General features: G+C 39.5%; 1 protein-coding gene and 1 non-coding gene across 2 annotated transcripts; both read right to left on the reverse strand.

Moving 5' to 3' along the window:
- Nucleotides 1-620: 620 nt before the first annotated feature.
- AS3MT (arsenite methyltransferase) lies at nucleotides 621-16,553 on the reverse strand. Its single transcript, XM_061193770.1, has 11 exons — nucleotides 16,433-16,553; nucleotides 16,193-16,233; nucleotides 15,802-15,929; nucleotides 14,405-14,555; nucleotides 13,759-13,895; nucleotides 12,655-12,724; nucleotides 11,435-11,516; nucleotides 9,934-10,065; nucleotides 9,462-9,604; nucleotides 7,507-7,641; nucleotides 621-910 (listed from the first exon to the last, which is right to left on the reverse strand). Coding segments are annotated over exons 1-11 (1,128 nt in total). The 5' UTR covers nucleotides 16,434-16,553; the 3' UTR covers nucleotides 621-802.
- TRNAA-UGC (transfer RNA alanine (anticodon UGC)) lies at nucleotides 10,817-10,889 on the reverse strand. Its single transcript has one exon. It is a non-coding gene; the product is annotated as a tRNA-Ala (tRNA).
- Nucleotides 16,554-19,647: the final 3,094 nt, after the last annotated feature.

Below are 19,647 nucleotides of genomic sequence, written 5' to 3' on the forward strand. Positions count from 1 at the left end.
TTAATGCTCTTAATTTCTAATGATATAACCATCCTTGAAATATTCCTCAATCTTCTTCTTTAACTATGGAAACTAGAAGTACATTTAATACTTTCCTAAAAGTTTAACCAGGGCACCTTATAAAGGAAAAGAAAACCCACCATTTTTACATCTCCTAGCTTGTCTTTTAAAAATTATCAAACTCTTTTCCTGATCCAGTTAAGATTTACTGCAGATGGTCATTATTTTCTCACACATTAGGGTAAACTGAGGTCAAAAAATGATTACCTGTTTGTTTTCTTCATTCAACTGCACATTAAAAAGAAGAAAAAAAAAACTGTTTGATTTAAAAGACCAATTACCTCAAGAGCACTCCTACCAAATTTGATTTGGCAATCTTTTGGCATGATTAGCATGAGTTCAGTAGGAGCTCTGTTTAATGAGCAAACATGGTGAAAAGTCCAAAAGGTGCTATGCAGGTCAGAAGGAAGATGTTTTCCCTGAGGCCCTTGGCCAACTGTTATTTCTGAAGCCTTTCTTGCCCATCAGCCAAGCTTTCACACTGCTTCTCAGTTCCATTTCTGGCCACTAGGTGGCACCAGACTCGGTTAAGAGAAAAACTGCTTAACTAGTCTGTTAGATGATTTTGCTGTGAACCTTTAATTAATACTTTGTAAAAATAATTCATTAATTTTTATCTAAAATACGGTGGAGTTTTGCCTTTTATTCTTTCTTGTGGTATGGGCTGTGGGGAAGAGCAGGTTAAGACATGTGTAACTCATTCTTTCACCTCCTGCCCACTGTCCTCTGGTCAGCTGTTGTTTTAGCAGCACTTCTCTGTGCCTCGGCAGCCGCTGGCAGCTTCAGGGGGACTTCTGGACTTCGCATTGTCAGACCCTTCTGCAAGCTTGAATGGATCTGTGATTATATCCTGTCAAAAGACAAACCAAAATGAAAGGACAAGTTAAAGGTGTTTCAACAGACCCAAACACTAACATTTCAGTTGGACTTAGGTTGATTTACCTAGAAGGAGGATAAAATTTTACAATTCTGTGAGGTCCTGGGAGTAGCATTAGTCACTAACTTATAAAGGTAGCTGTCTTTTCCTGAAGTTTCTAATCAAGTTATCACTACTTTCAAGGTAAACTTCATTTACAGCTTTGGAAAGGTGTTCCCTTTGGGGCCAAGAAAGTTGATTCTACTTTGTTTCGTTTTGTGGGATTCCCATTTGTTTGTGCCTTTTACCTTTTTGGAACTGAGCTACTGAAATGCTGAAACTTCTTCCCTTCCCTCACTCTAATCTCTAGAAACGTGTGCAAGAGAAGGAGGTAAGTCCCAGATACCAGGACCCTCATTAGCAGTTGCTGATGTTCAGATGTTGAGATTGCCAACCACAACCAGCAAGATTTCAGGGCAGAGTAAGTGGAATTTTCAAAAGATAAGACGGCAGTCTTTATTTTTCCTCCTTTCATCTTCAAATGAGATACCTCCACCAGCAGTGCCAACGGGGTCAGAGAAAAACTAGGCAAAAAGGTTGGAAGTCAAGAGTATGAACAAGCCACCTTAAATAATGAAAGTGAATTCATTAAACATAAATTTACACTCTTATTATTTATTGGTGGTCACTGCAAATAGAAGGGTGTACAAGTGATATCAATATCACTTCCAAATGCATGCTTTCAGCCCAAAAAGCTCTCAAGACTTGAAATAAATAAAAGGTGGGACACCTTGACAAGCAGTCCTTTCCAGCACCAACATCTTGTGCTTCTATGAACAGTATAGATACGGAGAGGTAGTGCAGCATACTGGTTAAGAATGTCAGCTCTAGAATCAGACGTGGGTTCAGATTCACTGCTTTCTAGCTGTGTGACCTTGGATTAGCAAATTAATCTCTCTGAGCCTGTTTCTTCATCTGTAAAATGAAGATAAGGGGTATTGTGAAGAGTAAATGACGTGGTGCCTTCAACATATTAACTGTTCGATAAAGGCTAGGTCCTCTATACTATTACTACTGTTGTCATGTAATTACTACCACGACTGTTAACTGGAGCAAGACAGTACATAGCACACCTCCTATTTGCATCATTTCAGATGCTGCAGTGTTTTAATAACATAATTCTTTTAAATAGCAAAATACATTTTGCTTCTCAGGATTAAAAAAGGAGGAGGAGGAGGAGAAGAAGAAAGAAAAGAAGGGCTCTCAAAAACAGTCATTATCGAGTCAACCCTCAGTAACAAGCAGTACTTTCATTCCTCTATTGCAGTAACTGATAGGAAAACAGAAGTACAAGCAATTCCCTACATGCCGCCTGCTTACGGTACTCAGGAATCTATCATTAAGGTCCTCCATAAAAAAGATAAGAATGTCCTCCCCCGAGAGCACAAGGTTATATTTCTAGGACACACAGTTGTTTCATTCTTTAAATCTTCCTTCAGTGTCAATTATTCCCATTTCAGAAACGTGGAGCTGATGGCAAGACAATGGCACAACCATAGGCTGAAAGAAATAAGCTAGGACAGATGGGAGATTGTTATGATAAACCAGTTCAAACATGTAGAATGTTGCATTCCGGCCTGAGGTCAGGAACCCTCCTGCACATGAGGTGCTGCTAGCTAGGAGAGCTATGCTAGTAGAAAATCATCTCCTGCAGAAGCAAACTCATTTAACTACAGTTTCCCAGCCGGAGTGCAGTGGAAGTGTTATGGCTGGGGAAAAGACTCCCTTTACTTGTAACTAATTTTCTGACAGCTTTTAGAGCCAGGATTCAGGAAACCAGGTACAGGAGAATTAGAATGATGAAAATATTTCAAGATAAACATTGATTCTGACCAGCAAGATTTTGTTATCAGTGAAATACCAAGAATTTCAAAAGACCAATAACACATTCATGAAATGTAATGGACTGAAAAGTAAGAATTCAAGTTTTTTCTACTTTCCCCCCAAAAGTTACCTCCTTAGAAACACAGAAGAGTTGACAATAGCAGAGTGCTCAAGAACTGAATAAAGCAAAGAAAGAAAATCGCTCTTTACCTCTAGAGGTGGCTTCTACACTTAGCTTGAACTTGATTCATGCTGGTAATAGTGGCCAAACAAGAACATACCAGGTTTTTTTGGCCCCAGGATTCTTGTCTCCAACTGAACTTCCTCAACTACAAATTTACCATTTTGGAGAGTGATCTGGCTTGCAGGATCTCGGTTCCCCAACCAGGGATTGAACCTGGGCCATGGCAGTGAAAGCCTGGAATCCTAACCACTAGGCCACTAGGGAATCCCCAATAAGCTTTACTCTTTAAGACTACTTGGGAATTCCCTGGAGGTCCACTGGTTAGGACTCGGCACTTTCACTGCCAGGGCCCCGGCTTCAGTCCCTGGTTGGGGAACTTAAGATCCCACAAGCCGCCCAGTGTGGCAAAAAAAAAAAAAAAAAAAAAAGACTGCTTGTGAGGTAACAAAAAGGGGGGGGAGGAAAAGGCACAAGAGTTACTTGTGTATCAATGTGTGCCCCACATATCCAAAATTTCTATGAAATATAAACAACAGAAAGTAAAATTCATGGAGAAAAGATTACAGAAATTCTGAGCTCAGGAGAAAGGGTTTATGAGAGAATGACAAAAGAATCCTGCAAAGATGGTCAGAACTCAAATACATAGAACACGGTTCCAAGGGACCAAGAATATTAACAAATACAAGTTCATAACCATAACCACCTCTATTTCTTGAGTATGTATTATTTGCCAGGCACTGGCCAACATTTACATGTATCATTCCATTTGATTCTCACAACCTGAGGAAAAAAGGGATTATTACCTCCCCATTACACATGAGGAAACTGAGGGTTTAGGGAGGTTAGTTAAGGTATCCGAGATCACACATAAGTGGCAGAGCCAAGATTTGAACCTAGTCTGTCTGACTCCAAGACCTGTGTACTTAAACCCCATGCTGTGCCACCACCCTGCCCCAGCAAGATCAGTAGCTTATTTCCCTGGGCTTCCAACATCCAGTGCCTTGAGGTGCATCACTGTAATGACTTTGGTGAATGTTAGAAGTTCTATCAGAGGAGCTTCCCTGGTGGTGCAGTGGTTAAGAATCCACTTGCCAATGCAGGGAACACGGATTCAAGCCCTGGTCCAGGAAGATCCCACATGCCACGGAGCAACTATGCCTGTGTGCCACAACTACTGAGCCTGCGCTCTAGAGCCCGCGAGCCACAACTACTGCAGCCCGCATGCCTAGAGCCCATACTCCGCAACAAGAGAAGCCACCGCAATGAGAAGCCTGCGCACCGCAATGAAGAGTAGCCCCCACTCGCCGCAACTAGAGAAAGCACAGGTGCAGCAACAAAGACCCAACAGAGCCAAAAATAAATAAATAAAATAAATTTAAAAAAAAAATTTTTTTTTAATTTAATTTTATTTTTTATTTTTAGTTTATTTATTTTAGTTTTTTGGCTGTGTTGGGTCTTCGTTTCTGTGCGAGGGCTTTCTCTAGTTGTGGCAAGCAGGGGCCACTCTTCATCGCAGTGCGCGGGCCTCTCACTATCGCGGCCTCTCTTGTTGCGGAGCACAGGCTCCAGACGCGCAGGCTCAGTAGTTGTGGCTCACGGGCCTAGTTGCTCCGCGGCATGTGGGATCTTCCCAGACCAGGGCTCGAACCCGTGTCCCCTGCATTAGCAGGCAGATTCTCAACCACTGCGCCACCAGGGAAGCCCTAAAAAATTTTTTTAAAAAAGGAAGTTCTATCAGACAAAAGAGACTTGAAATCCATCACTAAGCCTGTTCTAAGTAATAAAATACTATAAAATAATGAATAGATCAATAAAATAATTATGATAGCATGAATGGGGAAAAGGTAAAAATAAATAAGAAGAAGAGAGATGCTAATATCTGTTATAACTACCTATCTGCCTTCCTCACAGGGAAGTTGTGAGAGATGACCTGAGATAAATTGTGATAAAATGCTTTAAAAAATGCTACACCAGTATTTCAGTTACTAGAATAATTTTAAATATGAATCTAAGACATTTTAGAAAATATTCATTTTCGAATATGCTGGAATACTGGCTCAAATATACATTTAAGAAATTAGATATGCTAGAAATTAGCATTCCATAACAGCAGAGAAATGAATTAATAAATAGGAAAATTTGACTAGTTAATATTCAGAAAAATAGCCAGACTCTACCTGAATATTTATGTTAAAATAAATTCCAAGGACTTTCCTGGTGGTCCAGTAGTAAAGAATCCACCTTCCAATGCAGGGGATGCAGGTTCGATCCCTGGTCAGGGAACTAAGATCCCACATGCCGTGGGGCAACTAAGCCCGCGTACCTCAACTAGAGAGCCTGCGTGCTGCAAACTACAGAGCCCATATGCTCTGGAGCCTGTGCGCCACAACAAGAGAGAGAAAACCCACACATGACAACTAGAGAGAAAAAACCCAAACACCACAACTAGAGGGGAGCCAGCACGCCATAACAAAGAGCCCAGGTGCCGCAAGGAGTATCCCGCGTGCCACAACTAAGACCTGAGGCAGCCAAAAATAAAAAGAAAAGTAAATAAATAAATTAATTTTAAAAAAAGGAAAGGAAAAGAGGAATTTAGCATTTTAAAAAAATAAATTCCAGATGGAGTAAAAATTTAAATGTGAAAAACAAACCATGGAAGTACTAGAAGAATCTTCATGACCTTGGATTAAGTGATAGATTCTTAGCGATGATACCCAAAGCACAGGCAAAGAAAAACTAACTGGACTTCATCAAAATTAAAACCTTTTATGTATCAAAAGACACTATCAAGAGAATAAAAAGATAACACACAGAATGGGAGACGTTTTTGCAAATCATGTACGTGATAAGGGTCTAGTACAGAGAATATATAAAGAACTCTTACAACTCTGCAACAAAAAGACAAACTACCCAATTTAAAAACAGGCAAAGGACAAGACATTTCTCCAGAGAAAATATACAAATGGTCAAGAAATTATACAGTCAACAAGCACATGAGAAGATGCTTAACATCATTAGTCATTAGGGAAATGCAAATCAAAACCACAGTGAGGTACCACTTCACACTAAGATGGCTACAATCAAAACAGCACAGAAAATAACAAGTGTTGGCAAGGATGTAGAGAAACTGGAACCCTTGTACACTGCTGGTAGGAATGTAAAATGGTGCAGCCACTGTAGAACACAGTTTGGTGGCTTTCCAAAAAGTTAAATGGAGAGTTACCATATGACCCAACAATTCCACTCCTAGATACAGACCCAAAAGAATTGAAATAACTACTCAACAAGTACATGAAGCACATACACATGCATGTTCACAGCAACACTACTCACAATAGCCAAAAAGTGGCAACAACCTAAGGTCTATCAACTGATGAATGGATAAAAAAAAAAAAATGAGGTCTATCCTCATTTTTAGTCCCTAATACAAGGGACTATTGTTCAGCCATAAAAAGGAATGAAATACTGCTATATGGATAAACCTTGAAAACATTATATTAAGTAAAAGAAGCCAGACAAAAAAGGCCACATAGTGTATGATTCCACTTACATGAAATGTCCAGAATAAGCAAATCCAGAGACAGAAAGCAGATTAGTTATTGCCAGGGGTGGGAGAGGGGGAGATTGGGGAATTAGGGCTTAATGGGCATGGGATTTCTTTTGCAGGTGATGAAAGTTTTCTGGCACTAAGATAGTGGTAATAGTTGCACAACCTTATAAATATACTAAAAGCTGCTAAATTGTACACGTTAAAATGGTTAAAATAATGAATTTTATGTTACATGAATTTTATCTCATTTTTAAAAAGTACTAAAAGAAAACATAAGTAAATTTATAATGTTCACATAGAGCATTGTGAACTTCCTATAATAATTCCTTTAACCATTTTCTATTAGAGTGATATTCATTTTTTAATTGCTCTATAAGAGATTGTCTATTATATTTTGCAAATATTTTCTCTCATTTATCTTTTTATTTGCTTTTTTTTCCTGAATAGATGTTTTCAATTTTTATGTAGTCATTTCCTTTATGGTTTCTTTCTCTTTTTTTTTTTAAGCTTTTTTTTTCTTTTAATTTATTAAAAGGAAAAAAAAGTGAGCGGGGGCTACTCTTCGTTGCGGTGCGCAGGCTTCTCACTGCGGTGGTTTCTCTTGCTGTGGAGCACGGGCTCTAGGCGCGCGGGCTTCAGTAGTTGTGGCTTGCGGGCTCTAGAGCACAGGCTCAGTAGTTGTGGCGCACAGGCTTAGCTGCTCCGCGGCATGTGGGATCTCCCCGGACCAGGGCTCGAACCCGTGTCCCCTGCATTGGCAGGCGGATTCTTAACCACTGTGCCACCAGGGAAGCCCAGGAAAATGAAGTTATGAAGGTAAATCATTTTATAGGTACAAAAATGCTAGAAATAAATTATGGTGGCCAACTAAAAGAACAATGCTTTGTTTCTTGCTTTAGCAGTCTGTGGTGACCATAACGATTTTTTAAATGGTTCTCTGTTTGAGGTTAGGGAATTGAAAGCCGAGCAAACCTTTGCTTCAAAAGCAGTATAGCCTCCACATGTCAGCAACTTCTCTCCATTTGGCCTGATCAGAAAATCTTGGGCAAATCGTGAATTCTTCAGGATAGCTGCTGTTTCTTCATCCACTTCAGCAGTTTCATCTTTCTGAAGGGTAGCATGAAAAACACATTCTTAGAGATGCCACTTTTGTCTCAATAGAAGAAAAACATCCTGAAGTTCTACTAACGAGCAATATCTCAAGATAAAGAGACTACACCTTTTGACATAAGTATTTTCTCATGTTCAGACCCTGCTGCTAGCTTCATGCTTATTTCCACATGGAATTGACCAGTGTCGTTATCAGTTTTCCTTTGGTGGCAGTGCAAAAAAAAGGGCACTCGTGGCTCCAGTGTCTAGTCTCTGCTCAGAGGCAAATGTAGAAAACCACTGCTCTCTGAGTTTCACCTTATTCATTGCTAAAATGAGGGCTTTGGACTAGTGGCTTTTAAAGTGTATTTCCTCGAGTCCCAGGGTGCCTGGGAGGTGTGTAAAAGGTCTACGCCTTGGGAACCAGGAGCGAACACAGGAGATTCTGAGCTGTCCAATCCCTGCTCCTATCAGATAAACTCTGCTTGTATCCCTTCAGATACTGGGGTTATATAAAGCAATGACTGACACATAGTAAGTATTGGTCTTTTAAATAAAATTTTGCTGAAAAAAATAATTCTGGGGGGGTTAGAGAGTGGGCAAAATGGCTAAAGTGGATCAAAAGATACAAACTCTCAGTTATAAAATAAATAACTCATGAGGATATAATGTACAGCATAGTGACTTTAGTTAATAACAGTGTATTATATATTTGAAAGTTGCTGAGAAAGTAAATCTTAAAAGTTCTCATCACAAGAAACAACAATTTGTAAATATGTATGGTAATGGACATTAACTAGACTTACTGTGGTGATCATTTTGCAATACATACAAGTATTAAATCATTATGTTGTACACCTGAAACTAATATAATGTTATATGTCAATTATATCTCAATAAAAAATAATTCTGCTATTAGAAATGTTGTTTTGAAAGCCAGTAGACCAGAGTAATGATTTCAAAGGCCCTTCCCACTCTGATCCTGTGAATCTACTGAAGCAGGCAAGTGGCAGTGTATCAGTGAAAAAGCATTAATGGCTCTGCTACACCAGGGAGTATTTCAGAAATTTGAAAATGCTATCTAGACAAAAAAATCAGATGGAGGAAACAGTAAAGTTCTTCCACCTTTGGAGCAAATAATGACGGTATCTTCTATTTACTGAGTTCCCAGTACCAATGTTTTGCTATATTATTGCTAATCTTTATAGAAATTCTGCCATGTAGGTATTATTATCCCTACTTTTACAGTGGAGCAAATTGTATCTCAAACAATTTTGGTGGCACATTCAAGTTTACCTGAGTAATAAATAAATAACAGAGCCAGAATTTGAAACCAGGTATCCAATTCCAAAGCCTGTACGTCTCTGAGAAAACAAAACCTACTCTAAAAAGAGTAGTAGAAATGTCAATGTCATCATTAAACACTAACCATCCTTAATTCCACAATACAATTAAACAACTGAAATACTGTTATGCAGTCCTCTCCTATTATTCCATCCTCTTTCTCTATAATTCCATTAATCTGATGTCTGAATGACGCTTCTCATAGAAAAGTTTTTTAGATGTCATAATGGTATTTGGTTATGTAGGAGAATATTTTATTCTTAGGAGATGCATGCTGAACTATTTAAAGGTAAAATGTCATGATATCTGCAACTTACTTTTCAATAGTTCAGCAAATATGTATATACGTATATGTATATGTGTGTGTATATATATAGACAAACACACATACACCAAGACCAGAAAAGTGAGAAGCAATGCAAGGTTAAGAAAAGGTTCCTGGAGCAAAGGAAAGAATAGGAAGAATGCTGGAAGTCACGGAAATCTTTATTTACCTTAAATGTGAAATTTGCATCAAATATTAGTTCTTTTTCGTGTCCTGTGATTCCTCCATTGTAAATAACTTGGCATCTTTTGGTTGGTCCTGTCTTAGGGAGTTTGAAAAGGCGAAATGTTGCAGAAACAAAACGGCAGTCACCTAAAAACAGAATATACTCATGGTTCATCTCCAGCACTCCAACGGCTATTGGTTTGCTCAGCAGATGAGGACTTAATATTATAAAGACGATTTCTTCTTTGCATGCCATCAATTATCTTTATGGGCACATCACTCTATTTACTGAATAACTTCAAAGTGCTTTATTAAATGCCAAACTTTGGGAGGTTGACATTAAACAGGAGACAAGATGGAGATTTCCAGATGACACTAAGTCTCCTTCAATGAGACTCACTCAGGAGACACTTGATAATCACCAAATTTGAACCATGCAGGGTGCAGTTATAACAGTCCCTACTGCTGTTTCTTACCGATCATGTTTTCTAGTTCCTTGTTTTGAACTGTAATGAAATTGGCAGTGACCAAACGTGGAGGGCAGAACCCAATTTTTTGGGCAAGGATAGCAAGGTCCTTCCAGTACAAAGCACCACCCAGGCACTCACCTAAAAAAAAGAAAAATCACAGATCAACCAATACAACTAGGTATTAAGGGAATTATTCTTCTGTATAATTGATCAGGCTATGGTATTACTTAATGCATAGGTTCTAGAAAAATAGAAGAAGGACCTGAGTGTCCCCCAAGGTATAGAAAGTCATGGTTGAAACCAGATATGCTAGCTAATGGTCTCTGGGAACCATTCTTCAGGACAGTCACTAATGCATTGGTTCTATCAATCATAATATTCATGTACGTATTAGGTCACATTCTGAAAAGCACTGTAATGTAAAAAAACATACTAGAAAAATTCCAAAACTGCCTCTTAGTTCCAGATTAATCTCATAATGATCTGCTACTAGAACAGTAATTACTATTAATGTTCATAAGGCATTTTACAGTTTTTAAATTTATTACACCAACAAATTAGGAATAATCTAAATCATCACCAATAGAGAAATGGTCAAATAAATTATGGTACAGCTGTACAATAGAGTTGTATAATACAAACATTTAAAAATTTTTTTAAAGTTTTAGGCTTAGGAAATATGCTAAATAAAATTAGAATACTAAATTCTATATGCAGCATACACCCAATATTATTATACACACCCACAGGAAAAAAAAACCCTAAAAGTGTGTATATTAAGCTATTAAAAGAGGTTATTACTGGGTTATGTGCTTAGTAGTAACTTTTTCTTTTTGTATTTTCCAACTTTTTTTTTTTTGGCTGCGCCACACGGCTTTCGGGATCTTAGTTCCCCGACCAGGGATTGAACCTGGGCCCCTTGCAGTGCAAGTGTGGAGTCCTAACCACTGGACCACCAGGGAATTCCCTATTTTCCAACTTTTTAACAATATCCATTTCTTCTTGTATAATAAGAAAAAAGTTAACATAATTTATTTTAAAAGTTAAGAACTTTTGATTTCATAACCAGACTGACCAAACACATGCATTTATCTCCTCAACGTCCAGAGACTCCATGAAAATGACAGTAAAGGAATCGAAAACACACTAATGATGAGAACACGGGGAATTAAGGAGGCATCAACTCTGGAGCAGTTGCCGTCATTTCCACACTAGAGCTTTGAAAGAATTTTTCACATTCACTATCCCATTTAAGCTTCATAACAGCCCTATAAGGCAGATTGAATTATTACCTACATTTTACAGTACAGAACACACGACTCAAAGAGATTAATTAAATTGTCCAAGGTCATACCAGATTTGAGTGTCAGAGGAGGAACAGAACCTAAGCCTCCTGAGCTAATACCATGTTCCCACATCACAAAGCCTCATCCTGGATATTAGCAGGATGGAACTCTGTACTTGGACGAGTATCTGCCTCAAAACAAAATAAAACACAAAAACCTACCCCTTAAAACTTTGTGTGTCCTGACTTCTTCTGGCAATTCAAGGCTAGCATAGACGTCACTGAAATATAGCTCCCCACCGTGCTGAAACAGCAGAATTAATCCAAACAAGGTTAAAGATTACATTAGTCCCAGATAGCAAAGAAAGGAATGAGGGGCTAAAATCAAGTTTTAAAAAAAACAACAGAAGTTCTTGAGCTGACCCTTTTTGGACAAATAACTACTAGCTGCCTCCCTAGTTATAATCAATAGCCAACTGCCAAGATTTTTTTTTCAGTGCCCCACTCAACAGGTAATAAAATAACTTTCCAAGCTTAACCAATCTGAAGCGAAAGCAAGGCCAGGTTGTTATAGAACAGAAGTAAACGGTATTCATAAACTCTTCTCCCTTAAAAATTAAATAACTTTTGTAATGTTGTTATTTATTTTTATAATAACACATTATCTTTTTAAAACATTGTCCTTAAAATCTCAGGCATATGAGTGATCAGGAATTTTAAGATTTTATTCAGCTAATTTCAAGAGCATGGACGTCTAGATTCTATAGTAATGTCTCTACCTTCTACACATACGCCCTGGTGAAAACAGTGAGCTGGTCTATACAATGGCCTACTCATTAAGACATTGTTAAATCATTTCTACATAGATATTCTTATTTGATCTCTAAAACAGCCCTATAAACCAAGAATCTCATAATCTTCTATCTTCTGTCATGAAGAGATACATCTCATGATACATATAGAGGGTGTGGACCTCCTGCAAGTTTTCCTTTAAGAGAGTAGTTAATGTAAAAGATCCATCTTCCTTAACTTCCCAAAGATCTGGAATCCCGATGGATACAAAATAAGGATCCCTGAGAAACACTGTCCATGCTGGGAAAGTATATTCAAAATAACCTTAGTAGTCAGTCCAAAGGTCCCCGCAGCTCTGCAGATGCTATTCTAGGATCATGTACAGCAGCAAGCAGGAGGAAAAACAGCCAAGAAAGCAAATTTTAACATATTCAATCACAATCGTGACTCTCAGATTTATCACCTTTTGCAACCTAGAGGAAAACAAATTCATATCTAGGGTATTCCTGTCACTCCCACATTTTGCCACTCTTTCTAATTTAATGGATAAATTGAGAGTTTGAGCTCTCAGCTCAAGGGGACAAGAACAGGACATATCCCATGTGCTCTCACTGATGTTCGAAGACCACTGGTCTCCCTCTTCCCCTCACCTTTAACACTCGATATACCTCCTGCAGCACTTGCTGTTTATCAGGTACAAGGTTAATGACACAATTGGATCTAAAAAAGAATAGACAGAATGTCAAGCACATCTGCAGGCTACTTAGACACCTTCAAATCCTTTTAGTCCCTAAAGGTGGTTCCCACCATTTTCTCAAAGCTACACTATTCTTCCCACCTCCCTCCTCTCTTCCCCACACTCAACTTTGTCCCAAGATAAGGGAGATGGACAGAGTGTTTGAAATCTCAATACATTGTTAGCAACTTTGAGTGTGCAGAAAAAGTTTTGAGGCATGCTTATTTGTTTCTGCCCTGATGTTGACCATGCAACAAAATGACCAGGGACCAGATGCCTACTGCACAAGGCATTTCTTATGCCACATGTAAATAGGCTAAGTTCCTCAAAGGCAGCTTTATTAAGGCATGGTTTGACAACTCAGAGGAAAAACAGAAACACAGAATCCTATAATTTGCCATGAAAATAACACTGAAGATAACATATTGTATAAGCAGACTCATTGGTCTTGCTGGTCTTTTGGGCTCATTCGTAAACCACGGTTAAGTTTAAAATACATTCTCAGGACTTCCCTGGTGGTGCGGTGGTTAAGAATCTGCCTGCCAATGCAGGGGACACAGGTTCGATCCCTGGTCTGGGAAGATCCCACATGCCATGGAGCAACTAAGCCTGTGTGCCACAACTACTGAGCCTGTGCTCTAGAGCCCACATGCCACAACTACTGAAGCTCGAGCCCCTAGAGCCCGTGCTCTGCAACAAGAGAAGCCAACACAGTGAGAAGCCAGCGCACCACAATGAAGAGTAGCCTCTGCTCGACACAACTATAGAAGGCCCATGCACAGCAATGAAGACCCAACGCAGCCAAGAAAAAAAAAAAAATTAAAACACGTTCTCTCTCAGGCTAGCGTGTTCTGTGGCTGGTGGACTGCAAGCGCCCCAGGCCAGCTCCATCCCTTTATTAAGTTATGGTAAGTTTAGTTTAACCCCCCAAATAAGAATCCATTCAGCAAAAAGTGGTGACACTCCTGTGTTCAATAGGAAATGGACTATATTCACAACAGTAAGGACATAGACCTACATAACAATATCATAACTCTCATTCTTGATTCCAGCCTCTCCTAACTTCTCTATGTAGCCATGAATAAAAGTCACATTGGGTGACTGGAAGCCATATTTTTCCATGTGATATTCAATGTACTTGTTAGCCACTTCTACCTAAAGGAAGAAAAAAAAATAGATTTGATAATCAACATTTTTGAATGCACTAATTTTTTCCTAAAGTTTCCTATTACTAATGGAATATACTCCCCCCAGAATGTTTTAGGTACGTAAACAAGGTTCATCTGGGCATGCAGGATATACTACAGAGTGGGACAACTCAATGGGGCATAAACCCCCTGTTTGATACATGCGTTTTATTTGAATAAACTCTTCACTCAGTAAGAAAATCTTTCAGGATAGATGGCAGAAAGGACAAGATCAAACTCCATTCAGTCATCATGATATTCATAAATCAGATCAAACCTTTGACTCTGTTCTCCCAGAGAAGACCCTAATTGTCAAAGTTCTCAGTTTCCAGGTCAGGAAGCAGTAATGGCACAAGCGAGCACTGCATTTAGCACCCTTCTTAAATTATCCTTGAAGAGTCACAAGGAAACAACTTTATCTCTAAAAGAATGCTTTTCAGAATTTTTTCCTCCTTGTCCTTGAAATAATTGCCTCACCTGACCTTCTGTCATGTCTATTCCGGTGACATGTCCCTTCTCACCAACCAGCTGACTAAGTGCATAGCAGTCTCGGCCACTTCCACTCCCCAGGTCCAAAATCCAGCAGTTTTCCAGACACTCAGGGATGACCAGACCACAGCCATAATATCTGGGAAACAGAAAATATATACACATTTTTCCCCTCTAGAGACGAGAAGATGTGGAATCATTAAATCTTATAAATCCTTCCTCCTTCCCTCCCTCCTTTCCTTCCTTCCATCATTCAATTTCTCTTTAGATGTTTAGTCTCCCTCACTACACCGGAAGCTCCATGAAGGCTGGGACTCTTATCTGCTTTGTTTACCATTGAATTGATGGGCACTGTACCAGGTACTAAGACAAATAAACCAACTAAAATATTTGTTAGGCATTAACTGATCATCTTATGCAGGTCCAGGACTTGCTAGTTATTGAAGAAGAAAGGTAAGACAAGAATTCTGTCCCTTAAGTGTATTTAACGAGGGAGATAAAACACAAAAACAAAATATTTTCCATGATTTATTTACAAGCTGAGTGGCACAGGAAGTAAGTGTTATAGTGGTTTGGGGAAGTGGTGCCCAAGGATTAAAGAAGGGTTCATAAAGTAGGTAGGACATCAGTGAAGCGTTGGATAGGTAGGATTTGGAAGGTAGAAAGGAGGCGGGGGGGCTTCCCTAGTGGTGCAGTGGTTAAGAATCCGCCTGCCAATGCAGAGAACATGGGTTCAAGCCCTGGTCTGGGAAGACCCCACATGCCGCAGAGCAACTGAGCCCGCGTGCCACAACTACTGAAGCCCGCACACCTAGAGCCCGTGCTCCGCAACAAGAGAAGCCACCGCAGTAAGGAGCCCTCACACCGCAACGAAGAGTAGCCCCCGCTGGCCACAACTAGAGAAAGCCCTCGCGTAGGGATGAAGACCCAATGCAGTCAAAAATAAATAATTATTTATTAAAAAAAGAAAGCAAGCAAGCAGGGGGAAGGCATTCCAGATTGATAACTGCATGCCGGGCAGGCAGAAATCATCTTGGCAGTGTTGATGGCAGGAGGAAGGGAAAGGTCTGGCTAGAGTAGTATAGTGCATCAGAGGGAGCCAAGGTTGGTTAGGAAGGGAGGGCCAACCTGGACAGGCTTGAATTTCAGGTCCAAGGAGTGTGAATGTATCCTGTGAGTAAAGGGGGTGTGTGTGTGGGTCACTGGAAGTTCTTCAACAGAGCAGTAAGATGATCGATCAGTGCTGTGCTTTACCAGTTTTATAATAGATAAGGCAAGACCCATGGATTGGAGGAGACGGGCTAATTCCCTAGTGACCTGGCATCACTATATTTTGAGAAAGATGCTGTCTGGGGTCTTCATGGAGGCAGCACAGGACACGTTACCTCAAGGATACTTCCTCATTTACATTCTGCAGGGCTTCCCGGATGTGCTTGGGGACTGGCCCGGCTGCAGTGACACACGCATTGGTCTGGAGGTCTGCTGATTTCTTCAGCACCTGCCCGTAGTAGGTCTGACCCAGGGGCCAAGGGTGGGGTGAGGGGTGAGGAAAGAAGAGCTGGAGCTGGTGTCCTCAGGGTGAAGGCGCCCATACGCCCCACCAACCCCCCTCCAGCCTCCCCAGGCCTGGCCGGCCTCTGCTCGCTACAAAGCTCTCAGCCCGGACTTGGTCCTGCCCCACCCCAGGGATCCCGGCGGGCCAGGCCGGGCTTCCAAAGGCCTAAAGTTCCCACTCAGCTGAGGCTCCACCGCAGCCATAGGCCCTACTGCTGGCACCTGCACGTCCTTCCGGATCTCATCGTCGCGGGTGGGGGCCACTGCCGGGAGGGAGAAAAGGCAGCTTAAAGGCGAGGGCGAGCCCGCATGGGGGAGGGGAGCCCCGGGACTGAGTGGTAGTCTAGGGGCGGGCGGCAGACGGGAGCGCAGGGGGTGGTGATGGTGGGAGGTGGGGGGAGCAGGGTTAGGGGCAGAGGGCCTGCCCTGGGGGCGGGCGGGGAGGCGAGGGACCACACTCACTGTCTCCTCGGCCTCCGGACTCTAGGACTTGGGTCCCCAGCAGCCGGCTCTCGAGGCCCAGCGCTCCGGAGGCCCAGCGCTCCCGAGGCCCCGCGCTCCCGAGGCCCCGCCCCCGGGCAGGAACCCACCTGCGCAGTCCGACCACGAGTCCTCACCTCGCGCTCCGGCCCCAGTGTGCCCAATGTCAGCTTGGCTGTCTTTGGTCTTTCCAACCAGGAAGAGGCTATTACTATTAAGGATCTTCCTTTATTGTTCCACTGTGATTTTCATTTTATAACGCTCGTATGATACTGATTTTTGCCCCCTTTGGGAATGAAATCACCTTTTCTCAATCTACTTTATAAAGTCAGGTGTATTGAGACAGAATTTACATTCAGTAGAATTCACCTTTCTTTATAAAGTATACAGTTCTGTGAATTCTAACAAGATATATACATCACCGCAATCAAGACTCTCACCCAAAAAGTTTCTTCCTGCCCCTTTGCATAGTAAATCTCCCCACCCCAGCTTCTAAACAACCATAGATCTGCTCTCCCTCCTTTCCCAGAATGTCATAGTGATGGAATCATATCAATGATTCCATATCAATCAATCTCAGTCTATTCTGAATTGTATTTAGGAAAGCAACTTTGCTAAGTTCATTTTTAACCTCTAGTATTTTTTGGTCAATTTACTTGTTTTCTAAGTATTGTCATTTCATCTTGCAGAAAAAAAATTTTAATTTAATTAATCTCTACACTCCTACACTTGTATACCTTATTTCCTTTTGTGGTTATAACAAGAACTTCTATTCATTAGGATAGTAAGGCGATAATGGGGTTCCAACTGAAAGGATATCTGAATGGAAGATTTACTAAATTATACTCATTTTTCAATCTCATCTGACAATAATCATCTTCCCAGATGTCAATTAGTTGTTGTTAAGTGTTAAGAGGAAGGTGTTATATTTTTAACAAATTAAACCCATGGAAATGATCCTTGTTGAAATATTTTTATAGGTTAGAATATCTCTATTAAGTGTGTAAAAATAAGTTTTTATAGATATCTGGTTTTTGGCAATTGTTTAATGGTGAAAACACTCCAAAATATTAGTTTTCAAAACACTCTCTCCATAAGATTAGTTCCTTTAGAAAAGTTGTCACTTTCTCACTCATTGTTAAAATGGTAACTTTATCTTGAAAGGACAGATTAGTGGGAGGTTAAGGAAAAGGCTCTATCATTTTCCACTTGTTCACTTGTGCTTGTTTTATTATATTATCTTCAATTTGTGGTTATTCACAAGAATCATTTGATAAGCCTTAAATCCACTTAACCACACACAGATAAACTGCAATAAAACAAACCACCATCAACTTACATTTAGTTATTCCCAGTTTTCCCTCAGGTATCTAGTGTGCAGGGCTGATTTTGGACCAGACTGCTTGTGACCTTCATTCATTCTGATTGGTCAGTGCTTCAGCCACAGAATTTTTTGTTTTTAATATCATCCCTGCTAAATGATAGGTATGCTATGTAGGCCAAGTCAGAGATCTTGTATCAAGCCATATTTTAAATATTAGCAAAAAGCTAATTTTCTTTTTAAGATAAAAAATAAATATACACAGATATTTTCTTCCCTTACCTCAAAGGATGGCCTTGTGCATACCTCCACACATCCCACCTTGGAAGCTACTGGTCTGACAATTCCAGGATGGTCCAGAAAGGCAGATTTTTGGTTCAGTACACAAAACCATCTTTCAAGTAGAGCTTTCCAAAATGGCCACCACCACTAAGTAAAGGATTCTCCAAACATTAGAAGTATTCAAGCAGAAGCTAGATGACCAACTGGTTACTTACCAGAGATGAAGTAGCAGGGGTAAATGGATTGGATTCAATTACTTCCTTTTCTTTTTTATGATGCTGAATACTAGAAATGACAGGAAGCACCCTTGTTTCTATTTATAAGAAAAGTAACAGATAATAGCAAGCTAGACTAGTAGTCAGAAGACCTACCATCAAGTTCAGTGACCTTGGGTAAGTCATTTAATCTCCCTGGCTGTTTTTCATCTGTAAAACATGGGGCTAGAATTTAATCACTTGTGAGGCCCCATACAGCTCTAATATTCTGGGGTTCTATTATTCTTTCTTCTAAAACATACTTTTAGAGAGTTTTTTTTTTTTAAGTTTAATTAGAAATAGACGAACTTTTTCAGATGCCTTTTTGGTATATATTACAGTGATGTATGATTTTATTGTTTTTTATTAATGTAATGTGTTCTGCAGCTGTTATATGAACTTTGTAACTCTAGAATTATTTTAGCAGTTCTTCCAAATATTTCTCTATTCAATTTTCTGAGATTTTATTAGGATTTTTGCATCTATGTTCATAAATAAGAATCTCCTAAATGTCTTTATATTATCTTGCTTTTTATTTTTTTTAATGAAAATTACATTTACTTCAGCAAAGGAACTGGTATCTTGCTATCATTTTCTATACTTTGGGAGTATATGGAAATGATTTGTTATTTGATACTTTGGAAAAGTCTCAGGACAGCCATCACAAGCAGATGACATTTTAATTGGTTATTTTTGACAATTTATGGATTATTTCTCATAACCAGTCTGGACATATTCTCTTTTAAATGTCAGTTTTATCATATTATATCATTATAAGGAGCCAGATATTTTGATACTAGTAATTAAATTTTTAGCATCAAGCTGACAGATCTCTCTTTTCAAATCTAATTGATTTATTTTATATATCTCCTATTCAATTATAAATTTACTAATTTGTACTTTTACGATTGAGCTGACATCTTACCAATTTAATCTGTAAGAACCAATTAATGGTTTCATATATTTTTCTAATTTTTGTCATTCATGCTTGGTTTTCTTATTCCACTTTGATTTCTTTTGTTCTCTTTCTAAATTCTAACCACAAACTCCTTGAAAAAAAAAGAAAACATTTATTTACGCCTTATCCCTAATACAGAGATTTAAAGCATGATTTTTTTCTTTATAGTACTGCTTGGGTATCATCAAATAAATTTGCTTGCATAGATTTGAATTTTCTTTATTTGAAATTATCCTCCAACATATCCTCTACAACACAGATGTTATTTTAGAGAAGTATCTTTTGTCTCCATATTAACCTATTTCTATAAGAAACAAACTATCAAAGTATGTATACATTTCTGCCTGCTCTCACATCTCTGTCTACTTTTCTTTCATGTATT

Source organism: Eubalaena glacialis, chromosome 1 (genome assembly GCF_028564815.1).
Source record: "Eubalaena glacialis isolate mEubGla1 chromosome 1, mEubGla1.1.hap2.+ XY, whole genome shotgun sequence".
In the NCBI taxonomy this organism is placed as follows: domain Eukaryota; kingdom Metazoa; phylum Chordata; class Mammalia; order Artiodactyla; family Balaenidae; genus Eubalaena; species Eubalaena glacialis.